General features: G+C 39.8%; 1 protein-coding gene across 1 annotated transcript in view; it reads right to left on the reverse strand.

The window, feature by feature from the left end:
• Positions 1-1,496: 1,496 nt before the first annotated feature.
• Positions 1,497-17,125, reverse strand: part of Znf148 (zinc finger protein 148) — a 123,187-nt gene continuing 107,558 nt past the window's right edge. The window contains 7 exon segments of the mRNA XM_038345488.1: positions 1,497-6,394; positions 6,396-6,511; positions 6,514-6,616; positions 6,618-7,363; positions 7,366-7,945; positions 8,196-8,225; positions 8,227-8,315. Coding sequence (XP_038201416.1) covers positions 6,341-6,394; positions 6,396-6,511; positions 6,514-6,616; positions 6,618-7,363; positions 7,366-7,945; positions 8,196-8,225; positions 8,227-8,315 — 1,718 coding nt within the window. The 3' untranslated portion in view covers positions 1,497-6,340.

Genomic DNA, 17,125 nt, shown 5'->3' on the forward strand with positions numbered 1-17,125 from the left:
AGCACTGACGTTTGTCCCAAGGACCTAATCAGCACTGTTAACTGCAGACTGCTTTCTCACAATACACCCACTGTCAGAAGACAAGGCCCTGGCAAGGTGGTGAACAGAAACAAATCTATCTACGCTAATGGAGGAAAAAGAAATCCCATGGGTGCTACTGATAAAAGGTTAACGGACTCTGATCTGTAAAGGAAAAGCCACACATAGTCTTAGTTCTAGCTCAACATGGCTCAGTCTGAACTAGCTGATGATAGTTAACAGGCACCTTCACCTTACAGCTAGTGACATTCCACAGCAAGCCACAGTGAGGGCCTTGACACTGTCACGTAACCCACGGAGCCATCAATTCCACACGGACATCCTTTCCTCTTAACTGTGTACCACGGTTTGCTTTTTTGCATATTTAACATTAGTCATTTGGTTCAAAGTACTGTGAAAAATTCAGCTAGAAAATTATTCATAAAACTGTATTCTGTATTTTATTTTCAAACAGCCAAGTGTCACATTTAAAATTAAAAATGCAGAATTTGCAATATAGTTAATCTAATAATTCAATTGAAAATAAAGTAAAACAGCTTCCTTTAGTATCACAATACATAAAATGGTATCATAAACTCCAGGAGCGAGGGAGCTCTATGACAGCAGTGCCAAAGGGCTAGGAACTCACACAGGCCTCCCAATGTCAGTTTCACGTCTCATGACCTGGCATGAAACGTGCCACCACTGTGTTTGAATGGCTCAGTGATTCACTCATGGTAAAATGTGGGGGTCAAGAAAGATGGGTTTTTTGTTTTTTACAATGACAATAAAAAAATCTTTCAACAAAAATCCTCCCAATTGTTTAAAAACAATTATACATGGAGGACAAGTATATTTTTAAAATATCTTGGCTAAATTCAATGGTTAGGCTGCAGACTGCAGTGTAAAAGTTTATATTTAAAAATATCACAAATATAGTATTTAACAGTGGAAAATGTCAATGTGGTTAAGTTCACTGTGAAGCAATTTCACCTGAGTAGACTTTGAAATCTAGTGCTCATGTTTTTTGGGGGGAAGGGAAGAAAAGCCCCACTTGTATCTGATAGTTTGCAGCTGATTCTCCCATTGACCCCCTAGGGGTGGCAGGAGCCATCTGCTGTGGCCTTCCCTTTCCCACGTAAATTTACTCTGGCATCTTAGAACTTCTCAGTATCCATCAAATATTTCCATGTAGCTACCCATTCAAGCATAGCAACCCAATTCACTCAATTCTATACAACGGCCTCTACATTATATACATGTTTAATTAGCAAGAGGAAGTAGAAAATAAAAATTTACAGTGATTGAGAAGGGGTCAGAAAATAAGACAGGAAAAAGTAATACTGCATAATCAGAATATCCTATCAGCCTACCACTTTCAATGACAAGGTTTTCTTTTATTGGTTGGAATACAAAGAAGGCATAAGGGATTGCAGGAAAATAACACTATGTCTCAGAAAATTCAACGTGCTCCACCATCAGGATTTCCATCACACATTTAATTTCTTCTGTACAATTTTTATAAATGTGTTTTTCTTTTCAAAGCCATCAGATTTCCAGGTGAAACTCAGCACTACACAGTATGCCCTTAAAGCAATGAGGTTAACCTGCTTTATTTGGGTACCAAGGTCCCTTCCAGACAGCATTAAAATAAAGACAAGTAAGACTAGACAGATAAAATCCAGTATAATTCAAACCCGACAATGAAAAATTTCCCCCATATTGTTGCAAAATTCTTTCTACTGAAATGCTTTGCTACAATAATAAAAAGCATACATTACATAGAAAAGGTACCAGTGTACTAAAAAGTGACAGGAGTGGACTAGCAAATCCTTCAAAGCACATTATATAAATGACATAGCATTAAAACATTTCACTATAAAATGTAGGTCATAATCATTTAAATTTGGCGGCTGTCATTTCTAAAGCAGTGACGGGTGTTCAGAGAGCTGTCTGTACAGTATAGTATCTACTCACTTCAAGCTATAAGTTTTGTCTTTCTTTGTATTGAAGTTGAGTAAATCATCTGGTCAGCTGAGAAATCAAGCTTGAAAAATAAGTATCTAAAAATCAAAGTAGAAAGTTTAGAATCACTGAAATGTAACTATGAAGTATGAAGAAATTTATCGACTTCACAATTGAACTGAAGTTACCTGAACACTTATGGGCTTGAATCTAAAACAGAAACACATATTAAAATCCAAAGCAAACCACAAAGTTAGGTAGCGGTACAGAAGCAGGAAAAAAAAAACACATCCCTTCCTTCAGTGTGATGGGCATTAAGTTCTGCGGTCCTCCTCCATCTTTGTACAAGAGTGGTAAGGCCATTCAATGCTTAGTGAGAGTGGGAGCGGACGAAGCCAGGTCTAGCCCGTCTCCCCTGCAACGTCAATTAGGCTGTGTAAACAGTGTTACGTTCCAACAGAAGGAACAATGGAATTTGCTTATAAAAACTGATTAAAGATAATCATTATTAAATGAAATAAGGATATAACTAATAACTCTGAAATGTTTCTATAGAACGTTCCTGATGCTACTTGTAAAGTTAGCACTGCTATGTATTATTGCTTACATACAGTACAACATCACACGCCTTCTAACATAAAGCCGTACTGTGATTGGTTTGTACATATTTACAGAGTCTTAAAAACAAGCTGTAAAAACATTACATACTTTCAGACAATACAAATTAGCACATTGGTACTCACGTCAAACAAATGGAATGCATAACATTAATAAACATCATAAAGGAAGACTCACATCAAAGTCCTTGATTGTCAAGACACGTTTATATATAAACTCTAACTGTGCAGAATTAAAGATTCAATCATAGGTACATCCTTACTCGATGAACCGTATTTACAGCATGGTATTGCATAAAAAAATAAAATAATGTTTACAGGGTTTTACTTTTTTTATCCATTGGATTAAAGAAAGCAACAAACACAACAAGAAATGTTTGTCTGCTTTAGCTTGTTTCCTACCAAAGTTTAGGTGGAAAAAGGAAACACACGGTTTTTATTTGCAGAATAATAGCAAAAACAACTGGAAAATTATTTCCCTGAAATAAAGCAATTTGAAACGGAAAAGGTTTAAATTAAATTGCAGACTCAAATAAATTCTCACTGATTATAATAGTGCTTCTTCAAGTAAATACACTGGAAAAGGATGAGCTCTAGTTTCAGATCCTAGGGAATGCAGTATGCAGCGTGCCTACGCAAAGCTTCCCGGCCTCTTTGTATTTTTTAGAACAGCCCTTTAAAAAACCCAAATTAATGAAGTCAAAGAGTGGCAAAAGAGCTAACATCACTGGCTCTTTGCGAGTGTCTCTCGTCTGTGGGAATGAAAGCTTGCCCTGAGCACCCCATTGCTGGCACCCTGAGTCAGAGCTAAGGTGGTGGATTCCTACCTGACTAGGTAGCACATGCATACTGTGGATCCAAAACACAAACCAACAAACAAAAAAGTAGGAGCCACTCAGCTATTCCAAACCCAATGAAATACATATGCAGTAAGAACAGAAGTTCAAAAAGCAATGCTTTCAGGTGCTGGAGAGCTCCTGCCGTGTCTACTGGGAGGTCTCTCAAGCCCAGACCAGACCAGGAATGACCTGTGAGAGAGAGCAACAGGCTCAAGGTGAGCAAAAGCTGAAGGGCACCAGGAGCTACTCCTCTAGAAGAACTTGCTCCCAGAGAGAGATGAGAAGTGTGAGCTGACAGGGATCCCTCTAAAGAAGCGCACAAGGCCACTTCCTTCCTCTAATGCCCAGAACTTTGAGCCCAAGTGGAGAAAACCCAAACTTTTGAGATGCTTCTCGCATGATGAAGAAACAAGCTGAGCCTGGGAGGCATTCGAGACTTCACAGTAAGAGTGCTGACTGTACTTAAACGGTAAGTCAATAAATATGCTGGCTATCGGTTATCTCAAATGCTTCTAACCTGGTAGGAAAGTCTGCCATCGTGTAGATTTAAAGAAATGTGTTTAAGACAGGAATGCAGCGCCTGAAATTCTGTTTACAGAACTTCCACTTCCAAAGGCTCTTCTTCCTAAGCTTACCTGAACCACTCAGTAACTGTCACATTCTTACCCTGTGCTGGTGATGTTATGTTACAAAGGAAACCCCTTACGCTGTACAAGAAACGCATCAAGTTCTCAGCGGAACTAATTTTTTTTTTTTTTTAAAAAAAATCAGGCTCAACTTAGGAAATATATGTCTACTCTTATCAAAAGTACTATGAGAAAATGCAAACGCCCATTGAGGGTGAACACGGTCCCATAACACGTCATCTTGTGAAGCATGCCTGCAGATACATTGATGTGCCATAGACACACATCAGTCTTCAGATCAATAATGGCAGAACTTAAAATAAGTACTTCAAAGAAGTCTTAAAGTTCTTGAAGATCTGACAGCAAAGCTGTCAAATGGGAAAACTATGATTTCAAGCAAAGTTTCATAACAAAGTGTAGAGGAAACCACATTAAACATAACTTATATTCCTTGTCATAAAAATACCAACATATTAAAAAACTAAATGAGTGTAAGTGAAGGGTACTGGGGGAGGATATTTCTTTGTTCCCTTTCTTTATGAGAACAGTCTTGGGATAGCATTAAATAAAAGAAAAATAATTTAAAAGGATAACATACTCAACACTCAAACAAAGCACGCAGATCTACAGGGTCAACAGCAAAGTCAAAATGGAAGTTACAGAAAGCTTCACCTCTCAAGGGTACTAGTTTCAGGTTACCACTGGTGCATTATGATAAAGATGGCAGAAACTTAAGTATAAAACCCAAAAAGGTGGAACAGATAAAAGGAGAGCAGAGTCAGTGTAACTAATGTTAAGTCTCCAAAAATTAAACCTGCCCAATGTATAACTCAAACCATCATTCTTCATTAAAGTGTGTGTGTGTGTATATATATATATATATTTATGTATATAAAAGCACTATTTATTGTACCATGCTGTATTATTTTAAGACAAAGTATACATATATTAAAAAAAACATTCGTGGTATAAGGATAAAGTCTGTAGTTTATTTAGATTTTGAAATGCAACAAAAAATTTCCGATCACTCGTCTAGCTGAAAAAGAAATTGCAGTTACTGGAATCAGTAAGCACTTCCGCTTGTAAAACTGTCATGAGCAGTATTCACTGAAAGTAACTTAAGTAAGCAATTAAAATGCCCATTGCTTTAGTTTCTTGGGATACTGTTTAATTATCCAATCTATCAAGAGTCCAGAAAGAGAAGAATTAAACCAGGTTTTACAGTCCAAAGATATCCCAACTTCCTTTTATTGCCAAAAAACAAAATTGTCAATTACGAGATGATTATGACACAACCATATCAAACCTAAAAAAAAAAATCTATTTAATTTTGAGAAATCAAAAATACCAGATTAATTCTAAGTGCTCTATGTCAACTGAAGTGTGTAAAGTAAAATACAGTTCGGCTTTAAAACGTGGAATATACATTTTGTGTAGGCATTATTTTCTTGGGAATGTAATCTACAGAATATTTCTTTTTTACTAAAACTTCAAACCTTGATACTTGCACATGAAAAAAATCATAAAAAATACCTAAGTATACCTGTACAAAGAAACTGACACCGATATGCATACTTCCACGAGAAGTGACTGCTCCGACAGCTGGGTTTTGGTAAAAGTTCTGAAGTATGCATACTTTAAAAGTAATTAGGCTTTTAAATAGTGGAGTCTTAGACTATCAGATTTTTATTACTTTTTTCTTCAAAAAAAAAAAAACACATGTCAATATAATGCAAAATGAAGATCAAGGGTATATGGCATATCATTTTTTTAAGGTGGTTTCTTTTTATTCCCCCTATAGGACAAACTACTTATTTAAGCCATAATCTCTTGACATTGAAACTTTAAGTTCACTGTCTGTGAAGTCCCCTCGGATTCCCTGCTGAAGTGCAATACTATGCTGAAAAACTCAGAAACAATATGAGGAAATTTCACACAATTACTACTCTCCTAAGAATGTACAATGTTATCAGTTAGGAAACAATTGTGCGAAAGTCTTTTTTTCCTTTTTATCTTGGTGTGGGTGAATAGCAAGGTTCTGATCTAAAACAAGTAATGCATTGCTTCTATAACGGTGACAACACGTAAGGCAGTTCAAGGAATGAGGACTAACCAAACGAAATGCAGTTATTGGATTATCTTGCTATTCTTAACAGCTTGCTATGAACGCATTGCTCTTAAATCTGTATAGCACTCCATTTTACACAGAGTAACCCCACTCTCGATTAATCTGTTCTAAAGTGCCAGTATTATTTACAATATATATTTTTATTTTTTAGCCAAAAGTCTGGCCAGTTGTGGCATCTGGTGAGGATGTCATCCCCGCTCTTATTATCATTTACAGTTCACCAAGGGAAACTCTGAGAATTCAGCACTTTGTCCCCTGGTCCCCGAAGGTTCACCTGTCCATTGGCAGTGCTAAATTGAGTCGCTATTCCAGCTCTGATCCATGATAGGGAGCAGCGGAAGGGCTGTTCAAGGAACACATTTGTTAAGCCTGGTGGACAGGCTGAGCCTCAGCTTTCTTCTGAGAAGTCACCTGATCCAAGAAAGTCTGCTGTGGATGTGGTAGAGGCGTGGTTTGTCTCGTCACCTGAAAAGGGAAACGGGTGCTGTGAGTCACCGACTATCAGTCCAAAGTGGGACTTATCTGGAGTCGTTCTTAGTGGAGAATTCATTCCTGATCGAAAGCTATTGATGGGCATGGCTGCATAGACTTGCTTGTCTATGGATGAGAATGCTGGCGGATTTGGAAGGGTCTGGTTATCAGTCACAAAGTTAAGGCTCGGGCTATTCAAATAGGCATCGTTTTGGCTAGTTCTGTCCAAAGCCTGCTGCAGAAACTTGGAGTATTCCTGCAACATGTTAGCTTTGTCTGACGAGGATGCTTGGGAGCTTGATCCAACATTCTCTGACTGGGTGACTTCGGGTACGTCAGAAGAATTGATTGATATGCTAGAAGTCACTTCAGTATCTGCAACACTGAAGGAAATCTCATGCTGTCCATTAGCCTTGTGGGAATAATGGTCCAGCAGAGTCTGCAGGACCTCATCGGGAATAACATTTTTGTCATGATTGCTCTTAATCTCCACATTCAGTGCCTGGGAATCCAACATGGATGCTGTGGCACTTTCATCGATGACACTGGCCACAGCTGCTTGGGTGACAGAAGGCTGAGAAGCTATGGTACCCACATTCAGAGCATACTCCCTGCTGTTGTTACTTGCAGCTTGAAGATACCGCTTCTTCTTCAGAAACTGCATGGCATCGTCATAATTGGTACTGTTGCTGTGCACAGTTTGCTGGGCCCCTCCTGCAAGTTATCCACTTGATCAATGTCAGCACTGCCTTCCGAGTCCAGTAAAGACTGCTTGTCCACAAGTTCAAACGCATACTTTGAAACCTTGCTGTCTTCGTAAGTGGAGAGGGGTGAAAATGGTTTGACTTTGCTCCAGGGTCGCTTCAGACTTCTCTTACTATTGATTTTTTTGAGAACCAACTTGGGTGGGTGTATTTCTCCAGACGCATCTTCTAGATGGGACCCTCCCACTGAAGAGTGCGGCATCTCAACAGCGTACTCTGCGACCATGTACTCATCCTTCACCTTAGTGCTCGAGGAGTAGAGCGGCAGGTAATCGTTCTTGTCTTTCTTCATGTCAGACTTATCCAATGCACTCTCTTTGTCCATTCCAGATGTTTTCTTCTCCGTTTTTTGCCTTTTCTTTTTTGGCAGTGAATTATCTTTTGGTGATGTAGAAAAGCCAGAATCTTCCTCTGATGTCAGAAGGCCACCTTTGATGGCACATCTGTTGAGTTTTTTATCATGATTTTCATGGCACATACGTTTATGCTTCAATACACGATCTGTTCTGGAAAAATACTGTTGAAATCAGAGGTTGGAAGTGGATTTTTGTTGTTGTTTTTATGATTTTTTTTGTCAACAAGGAAAAGAAGAAAAGAAACAAGATAATTAATAACAATATAAATAATTCCAAACCAATTCACTGATCAAATTTCTATTATAAATCTAACCAAAGAGCTTAAAATCCCAGATGGCTCTAGCACTAAGTGGTGCCTGTCAGTCAGTTCACACTGCAGCTGGTAGGAGAACTCACACTGGCTCCACTCACCTGTAAGCAGTATTCACACTGGTAAGGCTTTTTCTCCACTGTGAGTTCTCTTGTGCCTTTCCATGTGATATTTCTGTATGAATCTCATACCACATTCATCACAGCGAAATGGTTTTTCACCTAATACGTGATTTTAAAAAAATTTAGAACAAAACATTGTTAAAATCGTGGACTGCTTTGCCAAAAGAATCTCTGAACATAAACAACTTTAGACAGTCACAATAATTTGTTCCTTCGTAATGACAAAAAAAAAGTCTTCCATATACTAAAGGCTGAAAGCAGACACATTAATGAATGTCACTGATGCAATCTAATGTAATTCTTGGGTACAGATTTTTTAAAAATATTGTATCACAACTGAAGATTTCATTCATTCATTCATTCACTCGCCACACACCATGGCACACATACAGCTGTCAGAAGATAACCTGCGGGAGCCGGTTTCCTCCTCCCACCACTGAAGTCTCAGGGTGTGAACTTTCAGGCTCTCAGTCAGTCCTGACAGCAAGCACCAGCATGGGCTGAGTTATCTGGCCAGCCCGGGCATAGCTATTTTAGTCTTAGTTTCTTTCCTTTCTAATTTTTAATTTTAAATTATTACATTTACTTGGAGGTAGATGCATGTGTGCCACGGAATGTGTGAAGGTGAGAGGACAATTTGAGAGAACCCATTTTCTCCTCCCACCATGTGGGTCTAGGGATTGAACTCAAGTCATAAGGGATGTTATGACTCTAATTCCTTTAAAAGCACTTGTGAGTCAATGAGATCTGGATCCTAGGAAAGCCCCTCTTAAAATCGAGTTTACTAATATGAACAGTACTGGGACAAAATTTCCCAAGTAAGGTTTGGGGTTGGGGAAACCATTTCTGGTGTGTGTGTACTGAGTTTCATGCCTAGAACTGCAGACACAAAACAAAAGTAAGGTCTACTGCTTCTCTTTCTTACTCAAACCTGAGTTTCTGGTGTTGTCTGAGGAAAGAATTAAATTAATTTAATTAAATTGAGTGCTATCATTTCTTAGCTATAGGGAAACACTGTTGTGAATTCAAATAACTTGTGCTGATAAACAGGGATGTCTGAATGAACAGCAGAGTAACAGGGTCCTCTTGAATGCTTCCCAGAAAACTAATGCTCCCCATCACATTCGACAGAATGTTACTGAATACTGTAAAATGGTCTCTTTCCCTATATCCCCCACGTATGTGTGTGTAAGGTCTATCTTTCATTATGCTAATTAAATAATGTGTTTGTAGTTGCCTCTTGGTTTTCTTCTTGAGATAAGGTCTCACTATGCAGCCCATGCACCCCGCAGAACAACTTCTGCCTGGCTTAGCTACTGTTCCTACATGCCACATTAAGAGCAGTAGTCCTGGTGTTCCTGATTTGGGCACTTGCTGTTTGCTACTGTTGAATGGAAGTGGAAATAAATGACTAAACAATCTTCTCTATGAAAAATTTAAAAATTGAAGGAAACTTTTTTGAGACAACCTTTTTACTGCTTTTTCCTTGGAGGGCTTGAGCCCCTCTGTTGAAAAAGGAAGCCAATCTAAATAGACTACTGAAATAATGTTAGCTGACATAAAATTACATGAAATGTATAAGTTTGTAATTATTTTAAAACTCATTCAGGAAAGCATAATGCTAAGAAAGACAACCTCATTATGTCCCACAAACACTGTCCCCTTGCCCAAGGACTCTGGATTTTCTTAGTCCTGACTGTGGTATTCCACCCTGGTCACATGACACTGCAAACCGTCAGCAGCTACAGGAAAGGATGTAAGAATCTTGTAACAGATGGGCACCTGCTATGGTGCTCCTGATGTAACAGCACTGGGACAAGGTGGGATCTTAAGAAACAGAGTCTAGTGTAAAGTGATTACATCACCCTTGAAAGGAACCAACATTTTCTGTTGCCCCTACAGCTACTCCTTTCAAGAGAAGACTAAGTGTTGCTCTGGCCTCAGTTTCACTGTCTGATAACTCACTCTGCATGATGTGACATGGTTAAGGGCCCTTAACAGAGGCTGAGATAACAGAGCTACAGAGCCTTGACCTTTAGCTTCCCAATGACGAGCTGACAGAATGTGCTTTCTCTATGAAGTGCCCACCGGCCTGTGCTACTTCAGTTGGCATTCTACTACAGTAGCTATTGGGGTAAATCATATGTGTGAGTATTGCACATGCACGATCATCTGATTTTGACAGTCTGAACCAATTCTTCCTCTTTAAACTTTATTGTGCAAACTAGTTTTAACCACCAAACTACCAAAAAGGATCTTTTTGATGCTGCAACCCAGCCCAGGATGGCATGAAACTTGCTATTTAGGCCCATGCTGGTCTCAAATTCACCATCCTGCCTCAGTCTTCCAAATGCCAGGATTGCGGCAGGTGCCACACCAGGCTCAGACCACTACTGGGAATCACTGAAAGGTAGCTGATTCAAAGAACTCTCTCTAAATTACCTCATGGATCCTTAGTGCCATTCAGCTAGGTGACACTGTTCCTCCTGAGCTGAGCTGCACTTCACCCTGGCGTCTAGGACACCACACCCCTCAGTTCCTCTGACTGCTCCTTCTGAATGCAAAGCTTTAGTTCTAGAAGACCATCCCTGAGCCATCTGCCTTTCTCTTTCTCATTCTATGTTCTCTCTTTGGCAAGAAGGAAGAAAGCTCATCTATGATCATGGCTTTAATTATGCTGAACTCTGCGCTCCAGATACACACTGCCAATCTGTCTATTCTGTCTATCTACTTCTTTTTCACTTTAGACTCTTTTATTTATTTTATGTGTATGAGTACTTGCCTGCATGCACATATGTTTATCACATGTGAACCTGGTACTGGAGGTGGCCTTAAGTAGGTGTTGGATGCCCTGGAACTAGAGTTATAGGGGGGTTGGGAGACACCATGTGTATGCTAGAAATTAAACCTGGGTCCTCTGCAAGAGCAGACAACGCCTTTTTTAAACATTAAGCCATCTCTCCACACCTGGCATTTCTGAAAATTAAGCATTTCAACTACATCACATCTCACACTAAACATAAGATCTTCAACCACACCTTAGTATGCAATGGTGTTGCTGCTCACTTAGCTACGCAAGCCAGGCCTGCACAACCTGACTCTGTTTTTCTGTATTTGTCCAACTAACAGAGCCTACAGATTCATCTTAATTTCCCACTGTTATCACCCAAGTTCAAGACATTTCCTGACCTAGAAGTGATATAATGCCCTTCTAACTAGTTGTGTTAGTTACCATTTCCTTGCTGCAACAAGTATCCGAAATAAATAAAAAAGATTCTTTTGGCTCACCCTTTCACAGGTTCCAACCCACGGCTGGCTCCACTGTTTTGTGTGCCGAGGTAGAAAACTGAAGGCATGGGTGGTAGCCATGGAAAAGTCATAAAGGGTACATGCCATATGAGTGAGAGAGAGGGTAAGCAGTATTCCTCTATGGATTTTGCTTCAGTTTCTACCCTGAATTCCCTACATGATGGATTGTGATCAGGCAGTGTCAACCAATAAAACCCCTTCCTCTTCTCAGATGCTTCTGGCCAGAGCATTTTACTGCCCGGCAGAAAAGCCAAACAAGACCACATAAACCTGACAGGCCGAGTTCAATCCCTAGGACCCAGAGTGAGCTCAGAGAACTGACTGTAGGTCTTATCCTCTCACTTCCACATAGGCTTCATGGCACATACATGCCCAAACTCATTTCACATCATACACGCACATGCACACACAACACTGGTGATGAATTAAGCACTTTTAAGAACAAGGGACTGGTGACAGAGCTGTTCATCTCATGGTGCCCAGGATAGCCAGAGAAAACAGGAAGGAACAGGAGAAGTGTTCTCTCAACTAGGCCTACTTAATTTTTTAATTTTTACTATCTCCCAATGTCATCGTATTATAAATCCAAAGGATAACCCACCGTATGCGTCAGAGCCCTCAGAACTGAATCAGCTCTCAGTGGACTCCAGTCACCTGCTAAGGGCCAAGCCTTCCAACACATAAGCCTTCTGGAAAGCATTTCATTCTGTAACCCTAAACCACGGGTCCTGCAGGGACACATGTTCCTCCACTAACTCCACAGCACAGAGACACTGTTGACAAAGTAAAACTGGCCACTCTAAGTCTATCACTGTGCTTGCTCTCTCCCTCCCTCCGTTTTTTTTTTTTTTTTTTTGAGACAGGGTTTCACTGTGTAGCCTTGGCTATCCTAGAATTCACTGTAGACCAGGCTGGCCTCAAATTCGACTTCTCAGTTCTAACCTTTCTTCAATTCCAAGCTGCTATGTGTATTTTCCAACAAAACTCCTCCAAATTAGTTCTTGTTTTAATGAGTGGAAAATATTTAATAGTGATGAAAATTCATTTATTATTAACTACATTGTAAGCAAAACTTTTAAATAATAAATTATGAAAACCCTAGGTTCAACCTAGGTCCAATATATTTATGACCTAGGCACAGTGGAAGAAGCTGAGAATCCCGGTACTTGGGAAGTGGAAGCAGGCTCAAGGGCACCTTTGGCTACATAGTGAGTTCAAGACAGTTCAAGACAAATCTGAGCTGTAAGAGATCCTGCTTGACCCACCCCACAAAAGGAAGAAACAGGAATCACACCTCTGACAAAGATCAGTTGGTCTTAGTAAAATATTCTTGACAAGTGAAGTTTATACAGCACAACTTTAACCTTTTGAGACAGGGTCTCCCTCTGCAACCCAGGCTGGCTCAACCTCATGGCAATCCACCTGTCTTAGCTATAAGTGCTGAAATTACAGGCATGAGGCACCATATTTCGTGTAACGTATTGGTTAAAGAGACTTAAAAAGAGTAAACACTAAAAGGTATTAGGAAAATAAACTATTATGCCAAAAGATCATGCAGTATTAATAGAAGCAACATAAAATAGTTCTTGAGTATAGGTTCTACAGCCAAGAGCTAGGTTTAATCTCAGTATTTAACGAAGAAACTACAGATGTTAAATAAACCTTCAGAGCTGATATTCTCATCTGTAAAATGGAACATTAGAGTGTATCTCAGAACCAAACATTTTATAACTTATGAAAATTAGTCATTGAGAATGAAATTTAGCACAATGCAATAATTTAAAAATGTTAGCTATTAACAATAAAATGAAGAGGCTGGTAGTCAATTAATATTATTACATCTAGAAACTGATTATAGTTATAATCCAGCAACTGGGCCATACAGACCAAATGAAAATATCCGTAAACTGAAGCCGGGCAAAGATAAAATAAGAATTACTGGATACATAGATTAGTAACTGCACCCCTAGTAATTCTGCTTCTGACTTTTGAGAGCACCAAGACTGATTTCTAATATAGTCCTTTCAGAAGGTTTGAAAAGACATTTATCAGGCTAAGAGCACATGCACTGCCCAAGAAATTACATGAAAATCATCTGAGACAAATTACAAACCATTAAGTAGAAATCAGCGTATTAAATAAAAACTAGACAAGCCGTAGTAACATGAAAACACGTCACTGTCAGTTTAAGTGAACCGTGGTTTGAAGATTCTCCATGAAAAGAGTGACGGGGGCCTTTAATCCTAGCACTGGTGGGGAGGGGTAGGGCAGAGTTTGAGGCCAGTCTGGACTACAGGGTGAATTCCAGGATAGCCAGCTACACAGAGAAATCCGTCTCAAACAAATTTCTTATTTGTAGTTGAAGTTTTGTGAGGTGAAATTAACTGTTACTGAATTCTAAATTCTTTTGGTTTTTCATTCTCCCTCCCTCCCTCCTTCCGTCCCTCCATCCCTCCCTCCCTCCCTGGTTTTTCGAGAGAGGGTTTCTCTGTAGCTTTGGAGCCTATCCTGGAACTAGCTCTTGTAGACCAGGCTGGCTGCAAACTCACAGAGATCCGCCTGCCTCTGCCTCCCGAGTGCTGGGATTAAAGGCATGCACCACCACCGCTGGCTTCTTATGGACTCTCACATACCAAATATCCTTCTTAATCACAGGGCTTTGTTTTGGTACAGCCCCGACTATTTGCACTATTTAAGCTGTTTACACTTAGGGTACTTCCTCACTTATTATGGGTTAAACATTTGCTTGCTCTCTGACCATCTGCTCTCTGTCCCTTTGCTCCTCTCTACTGCTATAGGGGCAGCTCCGGCACAGTCTTGGCACCTCTACCCCACAATTCTGAAATCTGAAATGCTCCAGAACCCAAAACTTTCTGAATGCCAAAATGAAACAAGAAGCCAATTCTACACTTAACCTCCCAATGTATGTTACAATAAAGCGCTGGCGTATTAAAAGCTTTTATCACATTGCTTTTAGGCTACGCCTGTAACGGCAATGAATTTCCTATTTCACTTGTTCCACCCCAAGGCATCTTAGACAAACTAAGTATTATAAATCTAAACCACTTCAATTTTAAACATTTAGGGTAAAGTGTATGTAAACTGTATCTCCTAATTTTTCTTCTGTCCTATTTGATTAGACTAACTATATTTGCTTTATTATTCTTTTCTTTCTTTCTTTTTTTTGGTGTTTGTTTGTTTGTTTGTTTTGAGACAGGCTCTATGTAATACTGGTTGTCCTGGAACTTAACTCTGTAGCCCAGGCTAGCCTCATACTTGCCTCTACTATTCATGCAAATTACTATCACTTCTATGGCAGCACTAGGAGCTTAGAATATGAGTTCCATTTACTTGACTCTTTTGCAACAGTTATACACTTTAATGCTAAAATAATTTAAGCCTATAAGACACTGTCATTCTGAAGAGCTACTTGCTTACCTGTAGCCACATATTTAATGTCTGTCACTTTTCTGCCTTTCCATGTTTTCTTTTTTAATTATTGTGTGTATGATGTATGTATATAAGGTGCACACATATTCCAGTGTGCAGGTGGAGGTCATAGGAAACTTTAGGAGTTCTTTTTCTCTTTACATCATGTAGAGTCAGGATCTTTCTTGTTTCTGCTGGGTTATGTACCCCAGGCCAGCAGCCCCATGAACTTCGGGCACATCTCCTGCCTCACTGTACAAGCGCTGGGTTTCCAGATGCATGTCACCACATCTGGCCATTTTACACAGGCTCTAGGGATGACTGACACTCAGGACAACGGTGCTGCACTGCGAGAACTTTTCCTGCTAAGCTATGCGGCTGAGCCTGTTTCCTGGTTCTCATACGGGGTCATTTATCTTCTGCCTAAGAAAATGCTTATAGTTCATATATTATGGGACCACATATAACAAATGTACTTAGTTCCTGTTCATCTGAATACATTTCTACTCTATCCACACTTTAAGGGGCAGTTCCTTGGGTACAGAATTCTACATTGATTTTCAACACTGTGATGTTGTTCATATAAAATTGAATGACTTTATTATATCTGCTGAAAAAAATGAGCTAGGGCTGATGATCCAGCTCAGCTGGCAGAATCCCTAGCACACAGAAGGCAGTGGGTTCGATCCTCAGTACCATATAAACAGAGTATGGCTATGTATGTGTATAATCTCAGCAATGGGAGGCAAGACAGGAGGATCAGAAATTCCAGATTATTTTCAACTACAAAGAGAGTTCAAGGTCAGAGCGGGATTTAGATGCAATCCCATCTAAAAACAAAGTGGAGTTTACAGCCATAGGTTAGTGCTGCTCTCAGACCCTGGTCAGAGACGCTTCTGTCTGCAGTGACAAATGAATGTGAAGACCCGCAGACTGGCAATGTGCTGAGAGTAAGTGACTACTGAGTCCTTCCCCTAAACAGGACCTCTCTATCAGCCCCCCCAAAGCCCAGACACTGTAAGAACCAGAAGATGCAGGCATCATGCTATGCATTGCTTTCCTGACACAATATGGCTAGTGTAGTGGCTACTGCTCCAGACTTCCACAAAACTAGACCCGTCAGCATTCGGTTATGGATGGGGGAGGAGCTCATAAGGCCTCACCACGCTCTGAGAAAAAGGGGAGGTGAGTGTGTGATTCCCCTCTGTATGCTGTGAATAAGTTTTATTACCATTGGTTAATAAAGAAGCTGCTTTGGTTTGTGACAGGGCAGAATATAGTAAGGTGGGAAATCCAAGCAGAGATAGAGAAGGAAAGAAGGCAGAGTCAGAAGGATGCCATGTAGCCACCCAAGAAGCATGAGGCAACAACCACGAGCCTCATGGTAAAATATGAAATAATAGAAATGTGTTAATTTAAAATGTAAGAGTTAGTTAATAAGAAGCCTGAGCTAAGAGGCCAAAGTGCATGTAATTAATATTAAGCCTCAGTAATTATTTCATACGTGGCTGCAGTAACTAGTGAGCAGGACCAGGTAGGTGGAGAGAAACAGTCCAGGGGACCGCAGAATGAAAAATATTTGTAGCTACAGCCCTTAATGGTTATGTGTGGGAGGAGACCATTTCTAGTGGTTGTAGTCACGGCTAAGCTGTCCTTGCTCGAGTAAATATCCCTCCACCGGTGCTCATCTGTTTTTCCTTTTCCATGCTCTTTTCCTCTCAGTAACTTCGGATTTGCTAATCTCTCTCTTGTATGGTCGCTATTCCTCCATTAAACTGGTATGTTATATCACTTATTATACTGTTCAATTCTAGACCTACCATGTTCTTATCATAGGATACAATTCTCTGGTAAAATTCATTTTTCATCTATTTTCCAAAATACATTAGTGATAGTTTACATTTTATCTTTCTGATAACCTTACAAACAACAGATCTATTTCCAGGCTCTTATTTCCTCCTGTAATCAATAGGGTGTATAATCTCTGATTGAGAAACATGGGTCAGGTATTGGGCACATGCCTGTCATTCCAGCAATCAAGGCAGGAGGACCACAAATTCAATGCTATCCTAGGATATATAGAAAGTCTGAGACCAGCCTGGGGAGATTCTGTGCAGTGGTTTGAGAAATACTAGGCTCAGGTGTTTGAACACTTGGTTCTAGTGATGTTG

The sequence above is a fragment of the Arvicola amphibius genome, chromosome 10 (genome assembly GCF_903992535.2).
Source record: "Arvicola amphibius chromosome 10, mArvAmp1.2, whole genome shotgun sequence".
NCBI classification, from domain to species: domain Eukaryota; kingdom Metazoa; phylum Chordata; class Mammalia; order Rodentia; family Cricetidae; genus Arvicola; species Arvicola amphibius.